The 24675-nt window shown below is 44.8% G+C and overlaps 1 protein-coding gene across 1 annotated transcript in view; it reads left to right on the top strand.

The window, feature by feature from the left end:
• Positions 1-433: 433 nt before the first annotated feature.
• The window catches only part of Dyrk4 (dual specificity tyrosine phosphorylation regulated kinase 4), a 39854-nt gene continuing 15612 nt past the window's right edge, over positions 434-24675 (top strand). The window contains exons 1-8 of the mRNA XM_038320476.1: positions 434-471; positions 5759-5852; positions 16469-16549; positions 17271-17387; positions 19020-19158; positions 20395-20558; positions 22993-23129; positions 23436-23576. Coding sequence (XP_038176404.1) covers positions 434-471; positions 5759-5852; positions 16469-16549; positions 17271-17387; positions 19020-19158; positions 20395-20558; positions 22993-23129; positions 23436-23576 — 911 coding nt within the window. The remainder of the gene's footprint in view (positions 472-5758; positions 5853-16468; positions 16550-17270; positions 17388-19019; positions 19159-20394; positions 20559-22992; positions 23130-23435; positions 23577-24675) is intronic.

The raw sequence follows: 24675 nt of genomic DNA on the forward strand, positions 1-24675 counted from the left end.
TCTCCTTGTGTCAGACGCCTTGGGGACAAGCCACTGTCAATTATAATTCCATAAGATGCTTTCTGAAACTTGGTACATCTCATGAGGAAATTCTATCCCAGGCTTTTATCTACTTCTACATACTGTTTTTGAAGGGGCTTGGAAATTTTCCAGACTGCTCTGTCCAACTTTAATCTCAGAGTCCTGGAATTTCATTCATATCTTGACTGATCCCGTGAATTAGGAAGAGAGAAAATGAGGAGGTGGGAGGAGATGTATTTTGGGGGGCTTTTGTGGATAGTTTTGGCTTTGACTGGGGTAAGCCTATTCAGCTCAGAGTCACAAAAAGGGCCTAAGCCGTTTCTACAGCAACGGAAGGAGGGTGTGGTCCTCCTTGAGCTGGGCTGCTGGCTCACCCTAAGCCTCTGCCGAGGTCCCTGTCTGTGACAGCCCGATGCAGCTCCTCCCACTTCTTGCCCTCACCGGGACAGAGTAAGCAAGCGCCAGGGAGAAAAGGCTTGCGATGGGCACAAACCCTGAGCCAGCTAGGGCCGGGTCCACATGGGGCAAGTGGAAAGGGAGAAGGGAAGTAAGAGCGAGGGCTGGGCCGCGTGCGCAAAGAGGAGGAGTTCAGGCCTTGCCAGCCGCAAGCTCGTGAGAATCCTGACTCTCCTACTAATGGAACATTGTGTTAGGGACTCCAGCGGAAGAGAGGCGGGCTGGACTCCAACAACTTAGGGGCATGAAACTGTTCTTTTCCACATTGGTTTCTCTCTCTCTCACACACACACACCTCAGTCCTTTGACACAAGAGTGTCCCGAGGAATGCATGACTCCCCTGCCAAGATCAACTTTTCTCAGTGGGACTTGCTTGCACTGCCAAAAACGGTTTGTTTGATGGGTAGTGGGCACACAACTCTGACCGTTTAGTGTCCAGGCAACCTGGGGCTTAGGAAACGTCATCTTTTCAGACACATTTTTGAAAACACCAGCTTCCACGATCTTAACTTTGGATGGAAACATTTCATAAGAATATCTTTTGTCTGGCTTGAGAGGTGAGATGGGGGTGGCTGGATTCTAACGAATCTTTAAACATGGCTCATGCCTGTACTTTGGGAGTCAAGAGGCAGAGAAACAGGGGGATGGGTGGTAAGTTTGAGGTCAGCCTGATTAACATAACAACATAGCAAGTGTCAGGCCAGCCTGGTCTACAAGAGTGAGATTCTGGGCCTGGCCTTGCTGGTCCTGGGACTTAACCCTTCTCTATTTCAGTCTTTACCCAGAAGAAGATGGGAACCTGAAGGCCTGTCTGGCAGTATGCCAACCATTCCTCTGACTTTACCCTCTCCAACTCCATATTGTCTACACCTGAGCTAAAATGCATGCTTCTCAAACGTGGAGGATCCGGGGCAGCGAACTGTGGTTTTAGCTGACTGGAGCCCCCATGTAAGTTTGCTGTGAGCAGCTCAAAAGGAGAAAAGGCTAGTGTTGACTGTACTTCTCGACTCACCAGAACCATCCAGAACCATCACGGGATACAACAGGCAGTGCCTGACCTAGCGATGATAACAGCACAAGACTCCCGGAATGGTAGCCACTTTAGAAAAGATCACTGGAAAAGGAGAAAATAGAGTAAAATAACCACAGTGCAATCTTACCCTGCCGTGCCTGTGGGATGCTCTATCATGCAAGAAGTTTGGGCAAAACCCCCACAGTCTGCGTTGAGTGGAGTATACGCAGGGAAGAAAAACAAGTTTTTTAAATGTTCTGAACACTCAAGAATTCTTGAACAGAAAGGAGGATAGATTTGTTCTTTGTGCTTTTTTTTAAAGATCGCAAAGAGAGGTGGGGAGAATATCTTGTGTAATATCAACTACCCTCCCCACAATATTTAATAAGTACCTACCATATGCAAATTAACAGCTGAGCATGAAGTGGGCTATTGGGGAAAACTTCACTGTCTCGGGAGCATCCCAACACTGGCAAGTGATTATCAGGGAGTCAAGGTCCCTGTACTACCTGAGGGTGTAAAAGGGGGTTCCCCAAAATTTCCAGTCTTATAATTAAGTCACTGGACTATAAAGGATTCAAGGGCTCACATAGAATGGCTGAGTAGTTAAATTTGCTTTGTTGGGGCTATCACTTATGTAGTTAAATAATCACCTCCCTTTTTGAAGAAATGCAAGGAGAGTCACTACTCCCTTATTCTACCACCGTATCTGCCCCACAGGCAACCCCAAAGTCATGAAGGTCAAGCCACTGTCAACTGCAGTAGAAATCATGAAGTCACAACAGGTGACCTCAAGAGACACAGTTTCCCTGTGGACATTCGTGTCCTTTATACACAGATGCATTTGCTTAAAATTCCACGCAATAGGATTTTAGTAACAGCAATGCTGGCATGTCCGTGACTTCCAGATTTCAAACTTTCTGAGAACAAGAACTCCATTTTCCTTATCCCTCCTCCATACTTAGCACTGTTATGGGCACTAGACATCTGATGCTCTAAGTTCTCTTTTGAATTAACCTTTTTTTTTTTTTTTGGTTTTTTTTGAGACAGGGTTTTCCTGTGTCACTTTGTTGCCTGCCCTGGAACTGGCTCTTGTAAACCAGTCTGGCCTCGAACTCACAGAGATCCTCCTGCCTCTGCCTCCCAAGTGCTGGGATTAAAGGCATGCGCTACCACAGCCTAGCTAAACTCTCTTAGCTTCCTCTTCTTCCAGCAAGTTTGTACAAAGGGTTTTCAATAGAGACCGAGCACCACGTTCAAGTTTATAAGGAATTGAGAAAAACAACTACCAATTCACCACCCGTGGCCCCACAAGACTCAAGATCAAATGAGACAAAAATCAACGCTTTCCGAAGACAATTAAGTGACACTAACGTTGTTGACAAAGGGAGCTCACACAGGAAAGTGCCACTCAGTCTAGGAGGCAAGGGAGTGGGGTGAGGAAGGAAGGAAAGCCCGATCTGTATGTAAGATCATCCTTTCCATTTTAGAGCCGTTCTTCCTGCGGCCGCCACTCCAGCTCTGAGCTAAGGTTATTATCCTCAATCATTCCTGTAACAAAATGTAAAGAAAATAGTAAGTCATTCTGATTCATATTCTATGTAGCTCATTGCAAGTTTTGTGCACTGTGTTTCTAGGGCCTCCAGGACTCTGTGATGCGCTCTGCCACTGAGTTACATCCCTAACCCTCAAGACATTGTATGAAGACTGAAATACATATCATCACAGGGAAAGAAACTGGAAATATTTACAGTACTGTGTGTGTGTTCAGCCTGACAATGGATTGTAGGGTTAGAATTAAAATTACTAGACGGGTCTGGGGAGATCATTTAGTCTGGTCATACCAGCTTACAGATGAGGGAATGGATTACAGAGAAGACCAAATGGCTCCCCGGCCTCTTGGCAACATGGAGATGAGGCCCCAAGGCTCCTCAGCACCATCTGCAGGCCTTGGTCTGACTTTTTACCGTCAGCTGCCAGCGAGGGAGCGCAAAGAACCCCAACTATTTATGAAGGACATACTCTATATCACCCACCTTCCTTTTGAGTAGACAAAGAATGACTGGACCTTGTCAGGAGAAACTGTCTTCAGTTCTCCCCAGTGTGGGAACTGACTGATGCTATGTCCAGTCAAAGGCCAGAATTCTGCCTACTTCATTTCTCAGTTTATTTCCTAGTCCATGTCCCTCAGTCACTGTCTTGGCTGTGTCCCTCACTACTGCCAATAGGTTCACAGACTGGCTTCCTCTAAACTGTACCCCATGACATTGCCATGAGACGGTCCAAAAACACAGAGCTACCATGTCAGTCCAGGTGTAGAAAGACCACACAGGTCACAAGACTAACCTGTGCTATGTGGCCCTTCACCTCTCTAGCCCTTCAGAACATCCCGGGGCTACTAACAGTTCCTGGGAAGGTCAGAAAATGATCCTTCATACTTGGCTCTCTGGGTGCCTTGTCTGTCTGCCCTTCACTCAGTCCTCTATGCTCATTTTTCAAGGATAGACTACTGTGTATATCTGGGGCCTCGGACTTCTCACCACCCATAGAGTGCTCCCTGCATTCTGCACACAATGCTGACATTATCGGATGTCCTCTCCCAAACCATGCATTTGCCTTAGGGCAGAGACCATGGCTAGCAAACTGCCTGAGCAAATGTTTCTAAAAAATACAGAAGAAAAAAGGGAACTGATCATTAGCAGAAAAAGAACTTAGTTTTTGCTGACTTTCAAATAGGTTTTTATTCTTATCATATGTTCTCATGTGCAGTCTGTGGGTGTGGGGTGGGGAGTGTCCTGTAGCTTGAAACATGACATGATTCTGTCATCCCAGATGCTTGAGAGACTGAAGAGAATCATTTAAGTGTGGGATACTTGTGCACTTGTGCTTTGTGATGAGACTCGTAACATTTTTTGTGTGTGAAAGAGGGTACCACTTTGTAGTCAAGGCTGGCCTTGAACTTGCCATCTTTGTACCCTGGCCTCCCAAGTGCTGGGTTAGCAGGCGTGTGTACCACCATGTTCATCAAAGAGGGTATGCCTTTAAAAATTGTGCTCAATTCTCTAACTTTCCTCCTTCGAGGGAGGTTTTTGTTGTTTGTTGTGTTTTCTTTTTTTAAACAGTTCTCTTCTTCTAGATTCTTTTAGATATCTATATGGAGATAATAGCACCAAGCTTTTTATTAGATAAATATGGGATCCTATAACTTACTGTTCTACTGGTTTTCCTCAATTTGCCGTGGGTATTGTAAGACCCATATCATTCTAAAACTAACTGTATTGTGTTCCATGAAGCATAAATGTCATGTTTTTAAATTCCCGTTGGATACAGAATTTTAAGTGTTTCATTCCTCAGTAAATGTATGTGTGATTTGTCTTCAATTCTATGGATAAATGAAAACTCATGGTACTGCCGTTAGTGCTTGGTTATACTGTCTGCAAAAGCTAACAGCTATACTGACTTTCCACTGATCTCCATTCTGCTCTGTTTCTTCTATTTTTTCAAATTCCCTTTGCTCTCAGAGCTGGAGGCTGTAAAGGGACTTCATGGGGCACAGCAGAATTTCAGCGGTCCTCCACGACTGGCAAAACTTGCCCTCCACTTATATACCACAGCTCTGCCTAGAGTCCATACCCATATGCAAGCTTCTGTCTCATCTTGCCCAAGTTCATTATCCACTGAGTTGTACTTTGAATGAGGAAGGCACAACAAAAAGATGACATCAAATTTCCCTTTCCTTTTTGTAGACATTAAATCACCCAGTGTACACATGATGGATTCATATCATGGGGAAGGGGTTCTGGGCGTGCTAAGAGAATGAGCTTGGATTTGCGGATAGCTAGGGAAATGGACTCTGGGCTGGCCATTGTGACTATTGCCACCTAACTTTGCCATCCTGCTCCATAACTCCTGCCTCTCCCTCTGCACTCCTGTCTTTCATGAGCTCAAGAAGGAATGCAAGAGGAACAGAGCTTGGCCTTGGCTGTAGGCCGGTCCCCGCTGTAGGTTGGTCCCTGCTTTTCTCTAAGCTCTTCTGCTTATGTGGGTCTTTATTGCATTTCATCCCTATTGCCACCTTGCTATTGTATTATCATCGCTTCTTCCTCTATTATCACCACCACCATCTCTGAGACGGGGTCTTGACAAGTAGTTGAGGGTGACCTTGAACTTGAGACTCTCTTTCCTCAGATCTCTAGTGCTGGTATTATAGGCATAGACCTCCATTCCCAGAACCAACTTTATTTTTTGCTCTCTCTATCTCTCCTGCAGGACTCCGATGGATGCAAACAGGCCAAGGAAACGGAGCTTGACGACCTTCCTGACTTTGAAAGCAAGAAAGAAGCAAAGTTTCACCTCTGTGAAGGTAAGCACTATCAGGTCCCACATGAAGAGCAGGGACATCTCCAGGAAGATGTGGAGAGCCCGGGACCCAGCGGGAGGATAGTAAGGAGGTAAAGGTATTGAGGGACCCAGAAGGCGGGTGAAACTCATGTGACTTTTCCTTGTTGCCATGGCAAAATAGTTGAAAAAGCAACTTGAAGGAGAAAGGGTTTGTTTGGACTCAGAGTTAGAAGGGACAGCAGTGCACTGTGATGGGGGAAGCGTGGTGGTAGGAGCTTGAGGTGCCTGGTCACATTGCATCTGAAGTCAGAAAGTAAAGAGACGAATTAATGCTGGTGTCCCACTCGCTACCTCTTTCTCTGTTCATTCCTGGCTGCAACCCATGGAGCGCCGCCTCCCACAGTCAAAGTGGGTCTCCCCGGGAAGCTCCCTGGAAGCATCCTCCAAGGCCTATGCAGAGATTGGTCTCCTGAGTAGTTCTGAAGCCCATCAGGTTGGCAGGATTACCCATCATGGTGGACTCAAGGGAAAAGCAGCCAGACTTGTGAGGCCACCATTAAACAGGAGACTTATGCTGGAGACGTTGCTGGGCCAATGACTTAGCCACAGTTGCTGCCTCTCTCTTCCGTCTACCTGGGGCTACCTCAGAACAATCTGTTGTTGTTCACAATAAGAATTCAAGATCAGTTTCAGAATTTATATCCTTGTTCCCGACAAAGACATGATTTATTTTTTACTCAGCCACAAAACTGAATGAAAGGTATAGCACAGAAGTTAGGCCAGGATGTAGTAACCATGACTACCATCTACAAACTAAGCAAAAGGGAGATTTTTCAATCTAGTACAATTTAGTGTGTTCAAAACATTATATTGTTTGTGACCTTTTCTCAGAATCAGGAGTTCAAGAGCATTCTCAACTACACTGTGAGTTCGAAGTCAACCTGTGCTATGTGAAATCTTGGCTCCAAAAGAAAAAAAAAAGAAACCAAAAACAAAGAATTAAATTGCAAGGAAACAGTTACCACAAGATACATTTGAAAAAATAAAAGCAGCAATTTCTTCATGCTGCATTCTGCAGTAACTTCCAGCAGGTGGAAGCTGATTGAAGAAGACACCTAACACTGAATTCTGTGCATTCATGTGTACATACAGAGACACACAAAGACCCAAGCACACACATACAAACACATGCAAAAAAAGCTCTGGAGATGAATCATTGTCTGTGTATTGCTGCACATTCGCTAGAATCCAGTTTGTGAGCTTCAGGCAAGGGGCTGGAGGTTGAGGAAACACACACAGACAGGCACACGGACCTCCAATCACTGATACAAAGCCCTCCTTTAATAGCACCATGGAGGCTTAAATACCCAGCAGTCAATGGGCAACAGGTGAAAATCCCATCCTCTGATCCTCTAGGCAAAGCACAGCTTTTAGTAACTTCAATTAGAAGGCTCTAGACAGGGAAGAACAGCTGAAGGCCAGGGCTCCAATTGGTCCCAAAATTGTACGTCCTTTTCCTGTAGCGTGTGTTAAAAAACACCTTAAATACTGAAGCACATTAACAATAATGTGTAATGTTCATAGTATTTAATGTATATTACAGAAAAAACAATGTTACTCAAATATTAACTATTGGGTCATGTTTGGGATTGAGCACAATACCTCATGCATTTCAGGAAGCACTCTAGGGCTAAGTTACAGCCTGACCCTAAGTATTTTAAACCCAAATTTTGGTATCTCTCAAAGGAGTTCTTAAAAACATTATTATTATTATTATTATTATTATTATTATTATTATTATTATTTTGGCTTTTTGAGACAGGGTTTCTCTGTGTAGCTTTGGAACCTGTCTTGGAACTTGCTCGGTAGGTCAGACTGGCCTCGAACTCACAGAGATACGCCTGCCTCTGCCTCTGCTTCCCAAGGGCTGGGATTAGAGGTGTGCATCACCACCGCCTGGCACAAACGTGATTTTTAAGGACTAGAAGAATGACTCGGCAGTTTTCTAGCGGAGAACCTGAGTCCAGTTCCCAGCAGCCATGTCTGGCAGCTCACAAGTGCCCACAACCTCAACTCCAGGACATCTGCCCATATACACAGATTTAAAACATAGCTGGAGAGATGACTCAGTGGTCAAGAGCACACCCTGCCCTTCAAGACACTGAGTTCAGTTCCCAGAACCCATGTCAACTGGTTCACAGCTGCTTATAATCATAGTTCCAGGAGGATCCGGTGTCTCTGCTGGAGCTCGTAGGTGGGGAAAACGCAGCATCATCTTCTGCTAGTGTACATCTGCAGGAGACTTGGCATCCTGAAGAAGATCACTCACATCTTTTTTCCTCATTCTCTCCCCAGGGCCCCGCTCTTCCTCCTGAGATCTACATGGTGAGTACCAGTTCCTCTGCCTTCATTCCCACAGATGCCCTATTTTAGAAAAAGGAAACAAGGGTTTGCAGTTACCATCAATTGCTGTAAAAGGGTGTTAACACAAACTGGCCTGAAAGAGTGTCTCTTTGAGTGCTGGAGTCCAGCAGAGCAGATACAGGCTTCCGAGGACAGCATCTCTATGTTGCGAAGCAGCATGTTCCACAGGGAGGACAGAGATGCTAAAAATGCAATGTGGCTTTTTGCTTTTCTTATTTTCATCTGTGTCGAGATAATCTCCCTCAGTTCACAGAGGAGGAAACTGAGACCCAAAGAGATTAAACAAGGTATCCAAAGTCGGCCTGCTAATAAAAGCTGACATCAGAATTTAGGATTTATTCTGTAATTGATGAATGTTTTTTAAAGTTATTTTCATTATGATGTGTACTATGATCTATTCTAAAAATAATAATATACAATGGTCCTCTCATGCATCCAGCACAGGATGCCTCAGTGTCCCTTCCCATTACATTTCATCCCGTTTATTATCATCTCTGTAATCATCACTTTCTTGAGTTTTGCATCTATTGGTCCATTGCTTTCCTGTGTGTGCATGCTCGTATGGTCTCTTGTGACAGTGAGCAGTGTTGCTAGTTATCCAGGGACGGCATCCTGGGTGATGAGCTAGAAGACTGAACTTGAGCTGATATTGTGAAATCTCCCAGCCCTGGTATCAATGTGCTTTGCCCCGGCGCTGTACACAAGTTTAACTCCTCACTGTTTTGTTCCATTTATAGCCCATGGGTGCTTCATTTGCTGACTTTGCAGCCAAGTGACGTTTTGATTGCAACTTGCACTTGATGAATGTATTGATGAGGCCAAACTTCCTCTCATCTGCTCATTGGCCATTTGTGTCCTTTTCTCAAAAATGCCTGCTCGTGTCTTTAGTCCTTAGAGGGTTTTCTGAGTTGTCACCGTTTCTGCATTGGGTAGAGAATATTTTATATGTCTATCTGCTAGACCTTTGCCAGTTGTAAAGGACCTGTCCAAGTTCGTTGGCTCCAATGTTTTCATGCACTTACTAGTCATCTAACAGTTTGGGATCTATTGAAAAAATGGAAGACAAGGTCCCCTATCACCTGTCAAGGTCTTTCTATCAGTGGCATCTCCAGTAGCGTGTAGCTGTACAAGTGATGATGCAATACTGGTAAGTTATTATCAATCAAAGGCCATAGTTTCTATGTGAGTTTGCCCTCTGTGTTTTGCAAAACTTTGATAATAATGTCATGTATTTCTGATCCCAATATCACCAGAGCAGACTCGCTGGCCTAAGAACTCCCCATTCTCTACCCATCCATCCGTGTCTTTTCCCTTATGACACCCCTAGCCACCACTTGTCTTATGTCATTGTTTTGCCCTTTCCAGAATATCATATAGTTAGGGTCATACGACATGCAGCCTCTTCAGATGGCTTCCTTTCAGGTATCAGTAAAAGTGTTTTTCACATTTTGTGGCTTGATACAATTTCCCTTTATTAATAAGTAATACAGCATTATGTGGATACACCAGCTTGATGATTCACCAATCAAAGGGCCTGTTGATTGCTTTTTTTTTCCCCTCATTTTTTTATTCAAGATTTCCATCTCTTCCCCTTCTCCTCCCCCCTCCCTCCCCTCCCCTCCACCCACACCCCCATTCCACCTCTCTCCAAAGACAAAGAGCCATCAGGGTTCCCTTCACCATGTTCAGTCCAAGGTCCTCCCAGCTCCCCCTAAGTCCAGGAAGGTGAGCAACCAAACTGACACTGTTGATTGCTTTTTATCAGTTGTGAATAATGCTGATGTGAAACACTCATGTGCAAGTTTGAGTGTGGACAGTTTCCAGTTCATTCGGGTAAATATCAAGAGCATGCTGTGGGGTTGTAGGTTAAGGCTACAATTAGCTGATTTCAAAAGCAGTCGGACTGTCTCCCAAAGCAGCCACAGCATTTTGCCTTTCCAGCAGCAGTGAATGAGATTTCCTGTGGTCATCACCTCCTTTTTGACATTTGGTATTGTCAATGTTCGGAACTTTAGCCACCATAAAATGTGTACGGTACTAACATATTTACATTTATAATTGGCTAATGACTTATGACGTCAAGCATCTTTACTTATGTTTATTTAACATCTGTATATTTTTGATTTTGAGACAGACTTCAAAGTCCACATACTATTATTCTTTAGTCTATGATTCCTTAAATGTATTACATTTTATTTATTTAATAGTATGTGTACACACACACACACACGTACACACACACGAGTGTGTGTATGTGTGTTGGGGCATGTGGGTGAGTTTGTCACAGCATATGGGTGAAGGACAGAGGACAATTTCTAGAAGTCAATTTTCTCCATCCACCATGTGGGTCCTAGTGTTCAAACCCAGGCCTTCAGGCTTGGCCACAGGAACCTCTACCTACCGAGCCATTCACCAGTCTTATGTTACAAGTCCTTAGAGACCAGTCATTGATGGAGTCTTTTAGAAATCATTCTACCAGAGCCAAAGCATTGTCCTCAGTGCTGTGAGACAAAATGATGCCTTTCTGGCCAGACTGCACAGTAGAGCTGGGTATGAACATGCAAATAGACTGGGTATAGCAAGGTACAGTAATGGCTCTCACTGAGGAAGGCATTATCAGGGCTCTCACTGAAGTAAAAGCAAGCTTTCTGGCAATTCAGAAACATCTTCTTAAGCAACTGTCTAGAACATTCCATTATGTTACACTAATGTACCAGCCAGCCATCACATCATCACAGGATATAGAAAAAGGGTTCATTCATTATATTTTCTTCTCTTCGTTAATGCCACTTGCAGATGTACAAGGAAGCTCCATGCGAGGTGGAGGGGAGCATTACAGGCAGAAGTAACATAAGCAACGCCATGGCATAAACCTAAACCAGCAGAACACAATATTAGAAATCATTCCCTTTAACACCTCCATGGTACATGTATCTCTGTGCTATGGAAACTTAGTGTTTCATGAAATGATTAACAGATAATTGATTTCTGCAACCATATCCAGATAACATCAGAATAAAAATCAAAAATTTACTTAAAGACTTATTTTTTTATGTGTATATGTTTGCTTGCATGTATGTCGGTGTACCATGTATATGTCGGGTGCCCAAGGAGGCCAAAAAAAAAAAGTATCTAATCCCCTGGAACTGGAGCTGATGCTGATTGAAAGATGCCGTGTGGGTCCTGAGACTAAAACCCAGGTCCTCTGAAAGTGCTTTCACCTGCTTCAGCCTCCTGAACTTATTTGTAATTAGAGAGTTTCAGAGAAGTTTTTCATATTTCCTTGTACCTCAGTTTTGTAGCAGACCATAAGGAGGTCAGAAGCGGGGACTGGAGAGATGACTCAGAGGCTAAGAGCACTGGTTGCTCTTTCAGGGGTCTTGAGATCAATTCTCAGCAACCACATGGTTGGCCCACAACCATCTATAATGAGATCCGGTGCCCTCTTCTAGTGGGTAGGCATACATGCAGGCAGAAGGCTGTATACATAATCAATAAATAAATATTTTTTAAAAAAGAGGTCAGAAGAAGTAGCAAAATGACTCATCAAAAAGGCACTTGAGGGCTTAGATTCTGAACTCAAGTATGCTACTCTCGGGGTGTGGAGGGTTACCTTGGGTAACCTTGGTTTCTCTTTCTCCATGTGCAAAATGATGCCATTCTGTGACATATTCCCTAAGACTGTCCCCAGCATCACAATTATTCAAGATCCATTAATGAAGCCATAAAGAGATGTGTCCCCCAATGACAGACACTGGGAAGTAGGAAATGACCCCAAGTGTCTGGGTTCCTGCCCTTCTCTCAGGTATGGCCAGGCGCCTGGTAGGCAGATCCCCTGGGAGGATTCTGCATCCATGACATGGGGAGCTGCTGTTCCTATGTGACCAGTCATGTTCATTCCTCTAATGGATCTCCTGGGTCCCTCTTTGCCTGTGGGAGGACCCACGGGGCAGTTCCTTCCTACTTAGGCATCCTGGGCTGCCTCATGCACAACGAAGGGACTGAATTTCATCAAGGTGCCTTCCCCTCTCCCAGCTCTTTATCTGGCTTGGATGGGCCTAGACCTCATTTACATTGCGTTCAGCATCAAATCCCTAATGATTTTTCCTCTATCTCATCATCACACTCCCTCCTTACATCAAGCATTTGTTTTGAACTCATGTTTTTTTTTTTTTGTTTTTGTTTTTGTTTTTTCTGGCCTCTGGGAGATTATGTAGCCTGCGGGGAGGAAGCCATGAGGTGACAGCAGAGAACTTGACCCTCCTCTGCCTGCTAGGATCATCTAAGCTCTAGGGATTTTTTTTTTTTTTTTTTGAGGGAGAGAGGGAGGAGGAGAAGGAGCCAGGTGAGAAAACAGAGAAGTCGCCTGTGATGAATGACTCTGGCAGCGCTGTGTGATGGCGTACCTCTGAACAAGCTAGGTGGCCTAGGGACAGGGGACCAGGGGAACCAATGCCCACCTCGAGCGCAGGTGCTTTCTTCCCTGGACGGCACAGATGAGGACATCCAAGGCTCAGTCCAAGGTAATAAGACTAGAAGATCCATCTTGGGATCCTGTTAAGACTAACTCTAAACGGAGAAGAGAGCCATTGTTCTTCAGCGTTCAGGGTGAGGGTGTGAGACATAGGTTCCCCCGTAAACTTGTAAACTGCTCCGAGCTTTTCATCTGAGGTGGGGGAGGGTGTGCATGTTCACTTGGGACCTGGTGTGGTGAGAATGCAATCCTATCCTCACACTGAGGTCAATAAAACTGATGTATTAATAGTTTGCAATGGAAAGGGACGAACTCACAAAAACAGAGAAAGGGCAGAGGCCGTTGCTGATCCCACGCTGTCTCTCCACAGTCCTGACTCTGAGCCTTCCTTTACACAAACTGGAGAAGGAGAAGACAGAATGTCACTGGTAGGGAACACTGGAGTAGCACTGAAGATTTCATCCTTCAGTGTGCCTTATGTGGTTCTGGGGATTCCATTCTTCTATGTCCCTCCAAGAGGTCAAATGACCAGTCAGTGACTCGCACAGGAAGGAACACTAGCCTGTTTAGGCATTCCAGAACTTGGTTTCCTAACATGGACAACTTTTATCTAGTTCCCCAGTCCCTAAACTACACTCAGAAGAGATTCATTTTATTGGGAACAAATCAGTGAGGGACCAAAGGACAATGCCAGAAAATGCCAGAAATTTGCCTAAAAGGAAAATTCTGTTTTCTGTTGCGGATGTGGAAAAGCACAGCCGTTTCTTCTTGTCCCTTGGGGATGCTATGGTAGAACGAGATGTGACGAGATATTATGCCTCTTGAGGAGTTGCTGGGAAAAATGCACTGGAAGTTCATCATGTGGTACAACAAAACTGCTTTCAGAGACTCTCCGCCTCTGTGTGTGTGTGTGTGTGTGTGTGTGTGTGTGTGTGTGTTTGCACATGCACGTGCATATGTGCCAAGACACAGAAGCCACCACTTGGGGGGAGTGTCTTCATCAAACCTGGGCTGGCTCTAACCTTGGCTATGAGCTGCCTTTATCCTGGGGTGCTGTACAAAGACAGGCTGTATCTGACAGGCGTGGAAGCTTTTCTGTCTTTAGATCAATATGGGCTCATGAATATATAATTTTCCCTTGCATTGTTATTGAATGTTAGCCTATTATTTTTTGGCACTTCTTTCCTTTCTATGCCCACAAGTTATTTCCTGCTCTGGTCCTAGAATCTGCCATTTGTCCAAGGACCCCTGGTTCCTCTTATTGGAGAATGGCATAAGATACCAGGATATGGGTTCTGGGCATGTTTATTTCTACGGGGTGTTATTTCTCTTAAGTTATCCAAGGGACAATGGATGAGTGTTTGTGTGTGTGTGTGTGTGTGTGTGTTTATCTATGTAAACATACCAATATAGGATTTCTGTGTAACCATCTGTATATACATTAAGTCAAACACAAGTTCTTCTGTATCCAGTCCTAGTCAATTATGACATGATGGAATGGATCCTCCCTGATTTGTAAATTTTCAGCCCAACAATTAGAAACCTGCTGTCTTCCTTGCAGGCACTGTATTCAGCTCCAGTGTGTGTGTCTGGTGAAATCTGACTGCTGCCTCCCAGAAGTTCTGTTTGGTTTTATCCTTTTCTCAGGTTAAACATTATTCCCCTTTACATTTCATGGCCCCATCATCTTGTGCATCATCCTCCAGCTCTGTGGTCATAGCTTTTCCTGCTTCAGGGAAAATGGGCAAGATCGCCCTGTGCTCTTCACAGCTGAAGACAAGGAGCTCCAGTCTGAGCACGCGCAAGGCACGGGTCTCAGCATGTTACACGGATTGCTCTATTCCTCACACCAGCCCTCCGAGAGTTTTGCTGATAGCATCCTCATATTACAGGAGGGATGACTGGTAACTGTTCAAGATCAGCGATTAGTGAAATCCTTGAATTGGGAACTGTCCCCAGGCATGCTAGTGCATCCTGTAATCCTAGCACAAAAAAAGAAAGGGAGGTGATTTCCAAGTCTTCATGCCCACGAACATTATTTTATTCCATATCACTGCTAAAGAGGTGCAGTACCACTCTGCACATATGGTATAAACTGCTAGTGACTCATAGTTTCCCACAGGATCGAGCTTCCCTGCTTAGCTCTCAGTGCATCCCAAAGTCAGCCCCAGGCTACAGTTTACCCAGCATGGGCAGCAGAGGCCCGTGGTACGGGCCGGATTTTACCGCTTCATCTCATAGCATACTCTCTTCCTCTCGACCCTCACGTCTGTCAACCCTCCCTGCTCCCCAGGCCCGTAGCTCTCACCCTGACATCTCCCTTTGTGAAGGCCCTCATTGCCCTCACCCGTTGGCAGACTGTCTGAGTTGCATATTGCTAGAGTAATTCTCGTTAATCTGCCAGTCTCCCATTGCACCCTCAGCACTCGCATGTCGATACTGATGGCCACTTGGGAGTTTCAGTCCCCATAAACACACTGGATAAGATTCTTTGGGTTCTAAAGTTAATTTGCAGTATTTCTCCAGACACCAGAACCCATTTAATGGACAGGAAAGCCCTGAATTTAGCACATATTAGCAAATTAACAAATGTGGTCTGAGGCCATAGCCACTCTCCATGTACACCCCTTTCCTTCAGCCCTCTTGCAAAGTCTGGGAGGCCACAGATGACTATTGAAATAGTCCCCATCTCTACAGCTCTGAGAAGGGCTTAGCTGGAGGACAATAAAGTCGGGATTGTACCGAGTTGCTTAATTTTACAGAGGTGGCTCTGTCCCTACTACATATATATATAATATATATGTATATATATAATATATATAACATATATATATATATATTACTTAAACTTTAATCCTATTCCTACTAATAGCAACCACGAAATTCAGGTCCACTGTTCTGCTAATAGCTTCCCAAGTGGATTTTGGAACGAGTGTACAGCTGCCCGGCCACTGTTTGTCTGTGTGCAGCACACGGCAGAGCCGCTCACCTCTGTGGTGGGCTCTCTCGACCTTGGTACACACTGTTCCATGCCAGGACTGCATTTTTCTCTTCCCACCCCTTTCTAGATGTGAACTCTCTTCTAATCAGATCACTGGCATTAAGCCTGGTCACCTAGATTCTGGAAGGTTCCACTGAGGTACCTTTTAACACACTGGATGGTAAAGACTGTTCTGAGCTGTAAGCATTTCATCATCTAATGGGCAAGAACAACTTGGATTTTACTCCTTTCCATGTCTAAGGATTCTGATAATGTTTTGTTGATGAAAAGGTTATACTGATGACTTTGCTTTTGAGATAAGAATTTGCTTTATAGTCAGGCTGTCCTGGAACTCACAGCCCTCCTGACTCAGGTATTCCACTGCTGGAACAACAGACAGGTGTCACCCCTCTTTGCTTTACATTGTTTACCTTCTTTTTTCTTTAAGTGTGGCAATCATAGGATAAGTCAGTCTATGCTTAACACTTCTGGAAAGAGCGTTTTCTTGGATAATTCATTCATGCATTCAATGGATAACAATTCATTCATGCATTCAATGGATAACAATTCACTTATGCATTCAATGGATAACAATTCGTTCATGCATTCTTTGAGTACTTCTTTTATCTTCTCTTGGCTTTTCCTAACTTTAAAGTTAGGAGAGTCGGCTTCAAGGGCACTTTATCATAATGAAAAAAATGCAGGTGGCTTAGGATGAAAGCAGCCAAGTTCTATTTCAATTCTCTCCCGCCTGACCCAGGTTGAGAGTAAGCCTTTGGTTCAAGTCCAGAAGCCATCCTCCAAGATCAAGAAGCTAAGAATGACCCGATGTTCACATAAGGTAGGAAGCTGTGGCCAGTGCCCTTTCTCTAGAAGAGGGTGTAGGAGAGCAGATGGTTGGATACAGTTTAACAGGCCATTTTTGCTTAACAACAACCACACTCTAAATATGGCTGTGTATTGATATGTGAACTCTCTCCCAATCCATTGGCCAATTGATGCAGGATAATGGGGATCCGATTATAATGTTATCTGTAGAGAAGATTGAGGTTTGTGTTGCAATATAGCAGGAGGAACTCCTCCATATTTGTATGCATTTTCAGAGCATTGTATGAAAGTCAGACACACACTTTGGGAGACACACTGAGAAACTTACTATTTCTTAACTTAAAAGAATTCTGGTTGGAGATATGTCTTTGGGGGTCTCTGATATTGCAATGGTGATAATACAGGCCAGCACCTTTGGAACACTCCACATATATTGTCTTATAAAAATCTTATGAGGTAGGTCCCATTTTTGTCACCATGGTAGCAATGAAGTAAACCAGGCTTAGAAAACCAATGTGACCTATTGGAGGCTTACCGATTATAACTAGTAGGGGGAGGATTCAAACCTACAGCCTAACTGATTGATTGTTCAATTCTCTGGAATCTGCTTTTTCTTATGAAAAAGAACCTAGGTTAGGTGCCACATTGTTGTGGAGTTAAGGATAGAAGGGATAACCCAGGACACACTTGCTTCCCTGGGATGCCTGCAACCTATTCCCTTTCTCCTTCTCTAGAACCCAAACACCAGCATCACTACACTCCCTTTTGTGGACACGAAGGGGAAGAGGAACACTATTAACTTCCCACACATTGGCAACAAAGTCCTATCAAAGACATCCACGCTGTATCAGGTGAGTAAGACAATGGACATGCCCTCGGACAAGCAGATTCGAGGCCCGAGTTCAATGCAGTACCAAGTCTGGGGCGGTCTGGGTTCCAGGCTTCTTACTACAAGTGAAAACTTGAACAAATCTGTGCCTTGACTTTCTTTTACCTATAAACCGGATGCTCTGTGACATAATGAGCATTTATCAAGGAAAAGGAAAAACAGTCCCTGGTATATAGATGGTAGAGCCAGTCAAAAGATTTTCTTTCAGTGTCCTCTACTTTAAAACAATGTAATTATGTGTAATGTGTGTGGGTGTGTGCATATAACATAGGCACTCACAGACCCAGAAGAGCACGTCAGATCCCCTGGAACTGGAGTTATAGGCAGTCATGAGTCACCTGATGTGGGTGCTGGCAATGAGACTTGGGTCCTCTGCAAGAGCAGTGTGCACTCTGAGCCCCGTTGCCAGTCTCTCCTCTACGTTTCCTGTGTGAGTACAAGTTGAACAGAGGCTAGTCTCACCTACGTTGACGTTGCTATGATCTAAGTCACTTAGCTTATTTGGAAATGGCCTGTATTAGTTAATTTTCTCATTGTTGTGATTAAATATCTGAAAGGCAGCAGCTTGAGGGAGGAAGGGTTTATGTTGGGCTCAAAGTGTAAGGCAATGAAGTTCTTCATGGTAAGGAAGGCCATGGCAGAAGGCACTCAAAGAAACTGTGGGCAAGAGACAGAGAGGTAAATGCTGGTGATCAGCTTGATTTCTCTCTCTATTCAGTCTGGGATGACCCCCCACTCTCCATTTATGGTGCTTCCCAATAGGTATCTCTGCCGACGTAATAAACCAGATAAAGCCAAACTGAAAAAATATAACCACTAGTTTGATTGAGCAAAGCAACTCCTGGGCGGATTCTCCTGTCCCAGAGATCAAGGCAGAAGAGGCCACACACCTGACCTAGAGCCTAGAGCCGGGAGATTATATAGCTTGTAGGCAAGGGTGATGGAGTGTTCACCACAAGCTGGATTTTTGCCCAAGTATAGTCAAAAGCTGAGGGCTTTAGGAGGGACTAGGGCTGCTGGCAACTTCAAGGGAGGAATTACTGTGGCTTCCAAGATGCAGAACTGCGTCTTTTGGTGTTTTCCCTTTGTTGAATGATTCCCTGAGTAAGCAGGCTTTGGAGAGACAGGAATGGGGCTTTCTGGATCTTGTAGGGGTGAGCTGGAGGTTCCAACCAAACACTTCCCACATTCCAAGGTGGGTCTTCATTCTTCAATTCAGGAAGCCTCTCATGGGTAAATCAAGAGATGTGTTTCCACGGTGATTGTAAACCCAGTCAATTGACAATGAGAGGTAACCACTTCATGGCTTCCACAAAAGCATCAGTAAAAATTGTCGAGTCTCTCTAAACAGTGACATGCCACTGGGTTGTCAGCTGCATAATGTAATACAGTGGACCTTACAGGGATTACATGACATTGGATATTCTCTCTAGGAGAAGGGTTAAGAGACCCACAATCTCTTAACTCCAAACTACCTTCTCCAGGGAGTGGTAGGAAATGATCCTGGCTGGAGGTAGGTCTATTGGGCCAACTGGATGGCCTATGACCTCCAAGAGAAGTCTGTCTTTAATTCCCAACTTGTTTCCCTGGACAGGAAAATCAAATTCACCATAACCTGCTCTCTTCTGACATCAAGATTTCAGAAATACCTTTCAACTTTAACCCTAAAGCCCAAGACACCAAGCCACACCCAGAAATACCAAGGAAGCACAAGGTTCCTCTAACGGCAGCAGGTAGGACTTGCAAGGAGCAAGGTAGAGTGGTGGGGGAAGAGAGAGGGGGGAATAGAGTGGGGGAAAGCATGGTTATGGATGTCTAAAATGTTGAGAGCTGAGCTGAGCTGAACTGAGATATGGTGATCCAAGCTTCCATGTACTGGAGTTATCAATTAAGGCAAAGAATCAAAATGAGCAAAGTTAATCCTACGACCTCTCTCTGTGGCTGGCTAAGCAGGAGGCTAAGAAGGACTGAGAACCAGCTCCCTATCGTCCATTGCTAACCACAGAACTTTACTAGGTCAAGGCCGGCTGTGTCAGTGTAGACAGAGGGAAGGCACTGTCTCGCTATGTTGTATGAACTCAAGAGGGAAAGGCATGCAAGTTAGAATTAAGGTTGAAAAGTGCTGAACTGTCTCAGTTGCGTGTTTTGAAGCTTCCTCTTCCTCTTGATAGAGCCATCTAGACAGGGAAGCCCGAGGAAGACCTCAGTCAGGGCCAGGTAGAGGGCTACAAATGGCAGCGTACATGGCAGGGCTGGGGGGAGTGTGTGCTCCTAGGTTCAACAAGGAGGTGCATAAGGATGCTGCCTGATGGAAGCTTGATCCTGGGCTGTAGCTCTAGCAGGAGACCGACCACCATGTGTGTGAAGAGCTTTGAGTCAGGAGGGAAGTTGCCCTGTGGTATCTGCCAGGCGAAGCTTCTGTAATTGTGCACGGTGGTGCCTGGAGGAGCAGAAGCCAGACTCTGCCCAAGGTTCAGAGCCTCGTGGTTTCCTTCTTAAGACTCAAAGGTAGAGACCCCAAGTCTGCTGAGCATCTTCCATGTGCCAGTGTTGCCCTACACCCTGGGGTGCTACCTGGGTTGGCTCAGCACAGAACTGTGTGGGAAAACCTGCCAGGACAGCTGCTATATTAAAGTCGTATTTACATTACCAGTCTGGTTCCAGTGAACGTTATCACTTTCAAACCCTCTCTTGGTGTAGTGCAATCCCACGTGAACTTGGGCAGCAGCACCTTGACCTCACACCGTTGTTGCCACAGACTTTGCTCCTGGAGCTTGTCCCCATGCTGTATGGCACCCCATAGTCTTGGGTTGCTAAATTCTCCTTGACATTCATTCCTGTTACATTTCCACGTGTGGTCCTTAGGAAGGCAGCCTGCTGGGAAAACACCCCCCTAAACTGGAAAGAATCTGTGTCTAGGGCTGATCCCCACATGACTCAACTGAGTTGAAAATGTCTTTCCCACACAGAGGCCCTAAAGTTTTTTAAGAATCAGCTGTCCCCTTATGAGCAAAGTGAAATCCTGGGCTACTCGGAGCTGTGGTTCCTGGGGCTTGAAGCCAAGAAGCTAAAGGTGGCTCCTGAGAAGTTCAGCAAGACGGGCTTTGATGACGAACATGGCTCCTACGTGAAGGTGAAGGTGCTGGGTTAGGAGAGCTTCGTCAGGACTTGGGGGGGCATTGTATGAAGAGAAAAATGGAGGAGAGTATTTTACAGTACTTTGTACTGGTGTACTGGGGGTAGGTTTCCCAAAGGATTCTAGTGGGCCCTAAAATGCTTTTAAAAAACCCAGAAAAATGTGTGATTTATTGTACAAAACCCTCTGTTATCAGAATGTCAATGCTCTCTGTGAATGCTGGGGCAGAGATTTATATGCTGGGTGAACTACCATGGGCTCCTCTGAGTAATCCTGGGCCTAATGAGAAAGGAGCAAGAGACATCACCCTCGTGCTTTCTTTTTCATTTTCTTTCATGTAAACCCCACTTGTGGACTTTTTTTTTTCTATTTTATAGTATGAGTCATTTTCTCACCAGGAAGGGAAAAAACCGCTTTTGTTATTGTTGTTTCTGAGGCACAGAACTTAACTTCATTTTGTTTTAAAATTTTGATCCCAGCAACTCCTCTCCCACCTCTCTTATCCCTCTGGGGTCCTGGGCGATGCCTTCTCCCAGCCTGAAGGTGGAATCAGGGCAGTGATCCCTGCTTTTGATAATGTGTGAAGGTGATGCTTCATCTGCCAGACTGCGGTTGTCTAGTGTGTCCCCTTTGGACATCTCATTGCAACTTGGTGTTAGAAGACATTTCTTTGATGGTTTCTTAGAAGCAGTAGGTTTTCTTAATGGCATGTAAGGCCTGTTTCTCAAGCTACTGTGCACACAAATCAACTAGGGGTCTTGTCAAAATACAGATTTGTATCCGGCAAGATGTGATGATATTTTATGATTTCACATTTACAAAAAGCATTTTGGCAATACCCAAATCCACCAGCCAGACCACAGCTTGAGGAGCAAGCATGTCAGTTCTAGTACACAGACTCCATGAGAGGCCAGGTTCTCACACGAGAGGCCAGGTTCTCTACAGTTCTGAGTCAAAGATCCTTTGGAAGTCTTACATAAACTATGGGTCCTCCCCTCTCTCCCACAAAAGCAATCTTCACATACATGAAGTTTCAGGCAATTGATGGGGTCATTGGTTACAAATCATCAATTTAAGTTTTTCCTAGACGTCGACACCCATTTCTTCCTACATCCTCCCATCTCCCTATTACCCAGGACCTTAAGTGATCTTAGAGAGCTTTCTTTTTATTTGGTGGCGGGGTGGGGTGAGTGTGCTTGTGAGTGTGTGTTCTCTATAAACTTCTATCAGCATCTTTATTTCATTTTACACAGAAACACAGCATGCGTACCCAACCAAATACCCAAATAAGCTACACCACTACCATCATATGCTACCAACATATGTTACCTATATACCTACTTACTGCTCCCCTGTCACAAGCCTGGGCATCTTCTAGATCTGCAGATATAAAGAGAGCCATCTATCACACATGAATATACTATGGTTATTCAGGTAACTATAATTAATGTCAAAGTGGGCATGTAAGCAAGCATGACATAACCAAGCAAGTGCCACGAAGATGATTAAAGCAATGCCAGGCAAACACATATGCACTTTTACACGAGCATGTCTGCTGATCTGGTCTGTCCTGTTCATCACAAGCTTTTACCAGGGGATGAGAGCTCTTTTTCCATGTTGATAAAACTGTGCACACTCAAACTCATGGTTCTAATTCCTTCTATATGAACAGAATCAACACATACATGTTCACAAGTATATCATGAAATCTACACAAACACTCATCCTTTGTCCTCGCAGACTCATGGGTAAGACACTAGAAATCAGAGATTCACACAGCTAGAGGGCCTCAGACACCATCTCAGCCCAAATTCCATGCCTGACTTTATAGATCAGAGCACTGTAGCTCAGAGGGAACAAGGGCTTTGTCTGAAGTCATTCAGCTCAAGTCTTCAACCGCCAGCTTCATGTGGCTTTGACTGAATGCCTGCCTGCGCCCTGCTTTCCTAATGAGAACGGAATGATGATTCTCTCTCTTCAGAGACATTTTTATTCTTAGCCAAGGAAGGTCCAAGTTCCATAGTTTCTCAGAGTAGGTTTAAATCTAGATAAATGGAGGAGATATCTGGCCAAGAAATGGCAAAGCGGACACCAAGCCTTCTCTTATGGACTGAAGGCAAAGCAAGGGTCAGAGTGGAGCTAGTCTTTTCCTGCTTCAGGTCCTAATCATAAAGAAACACAAGTTCCCTCAAAGAGCATCCCATGCTCTTTACACTATTAGACATGGATTAAACCTTGTGGGACATTTCCTGGTACCACATGTGTGGTCTGGGGTCCAAACAACCTAATCATTTATGAGGAGATGAGTTGAGAGCAGGAGTTTGAACCATTCCCTTCCTAAGGATCTGAGTAGTGGGATCGGGGAGCCCTGGGGTGAGGTGAATCCAAGAGTTCATGTTTCTGTCCCTCACTGCTGGCCTGACTTCTGCAGGTCCTGCATGACCACATTGCCTACCGATATGAGGTTCTGGACATGATCGGGAAAGGGTCCTTTGGACAGGTGGTCAAATGCTTGGATCACAAAAACAATGAACTGGTGGCCCTGAAAATCATCAGGAACAAGAAGAGGTGTGGCTTGATGGGTAACATAGGACACAGAACTGGACTGCGTGACTCCAGCTGTTTTCAAAGGCCAGGTCTCTCCTCCACTGCTCTCCTCTCATTCTCTCTTGGGCTTTTCTTGTTCCTCTCTCTACCTGTCTGACACCACAGAGGGGCGAGAAGCAGCAAAAATGGAGTTTTGGATGCATTCTGACATCCTAGACATTCTTGGGGTTGCTGGGAGGGATGGAGGACTGTCTACAGCATTTTGACATGATGCATGTTTTCTGTCCTCATTGCCCACTGTCCTGGTCACTCCTCCTTCACCCCCAGATTTCACCACCAGGCTCTGGTGGAGCTGAAGATCCTGGAAGCCCTCAGAAGGAAGGATAAAGACAATACCCATAATGTGGTCCACATGAAGGACTTCTTCTACTTCCGGAATCACCTCTGTATCACCTTCGAACTCCTGGGGTCAGATGCTTTTTCTTTGTTACATTATAAATGGTTAACTAAGGGACAGAAGAGAAATTGGGGTCAGAACACTAGGTATTTTTCTGGATGTGGTACTTAATGACTAGAGTAGACATAATAGTTCCTCGGTTAGAAAGGAGATTGAGATGGAAATCTGACTTCTGACCCTGTGCCTCAATAAAAGCTGTCACCTGCTTGCATCCGTACTTCTGCCGGGCTTCCTGGATGCTGAGTATTGGAGTGGGTGACATAGCAACAGCCCTTGCTCTCAAGATTGAAACTGAAGCATACTGAAAAGGACATCACTTGGCTTTCATGTTCCCCTGTCCTGGCCTTCCAATCCTGTGGTGCAGAGATTAGAACACAGAACCACAGGCAACTAGATACTTAGAGGGGGCCAAGGACTTTGATTTTGAGTAAAGGTAAGAAAGAACAATTTTTTAAAAACAAAAAAACAGGACCCTGATTTATGTAGATTGGCAGCAAACGAATGACTACGGGTCTGAAAAGATGTGCTTGCGAGAAGGGTGCATGCTTATTTGATTACCTTTCTCTCGGTGAACACTGATGCATTTGAAGTCAAAGCAGAAGCTCGGAATGCATTTATCCAAGGAGAATGATGAGAGAGAGGGAGCTCTCAGTAGCCGGATGTTCCTGGGTCATTGATCTAGTAGCTTGATGCTTTCATGACAGTGTCCACTTCAGTGAGAGTGTGGACATTCTGGTCACCTTATCTGGTGACTGCAAAACATAGTCTACTCTCCAGTATGCAATGTGGTAGACTAGACAGGATAGACTGCCTCTCTTAGCCATTTAACACCATGCCCAGGTAGGATGTCACTGTATTTTAAAGAGCTATAAGAAACCCAGCTATGTTGGGGAGTTTCTCAGGATCAAAGGTCGGGGTGTCTAGAACCAGCTCTCCTATCTGTATTGTACCCCCAAGACTAATGGCTTCCTAAATGTTGCTATAGACAGATACTGTCAGAAATGAAAGAGGGGGAGGAAATGGCCAGGTATTGACAAATGCTCTTTCCTTCCTGTCCTCATATTAAAGTCTGCAGAGAAGACAAAAGTCATGCGCTCACAAATGTATGTT

This window comes from Arvicola amphibius, chromosome 2 (assembly GCF_903992535.2).
Source record: "Arvicola amphibius chromosome 2, mArvAmp1.2, whole genome shotgun sequence".
Classification (NCBI taxonomy): domain Eukaryota; kingdom Metazoa; phylum Chordata; class Mammalia; order Rodentia; family Cricetidae; genus Arvicola; species Arvicola amphibius.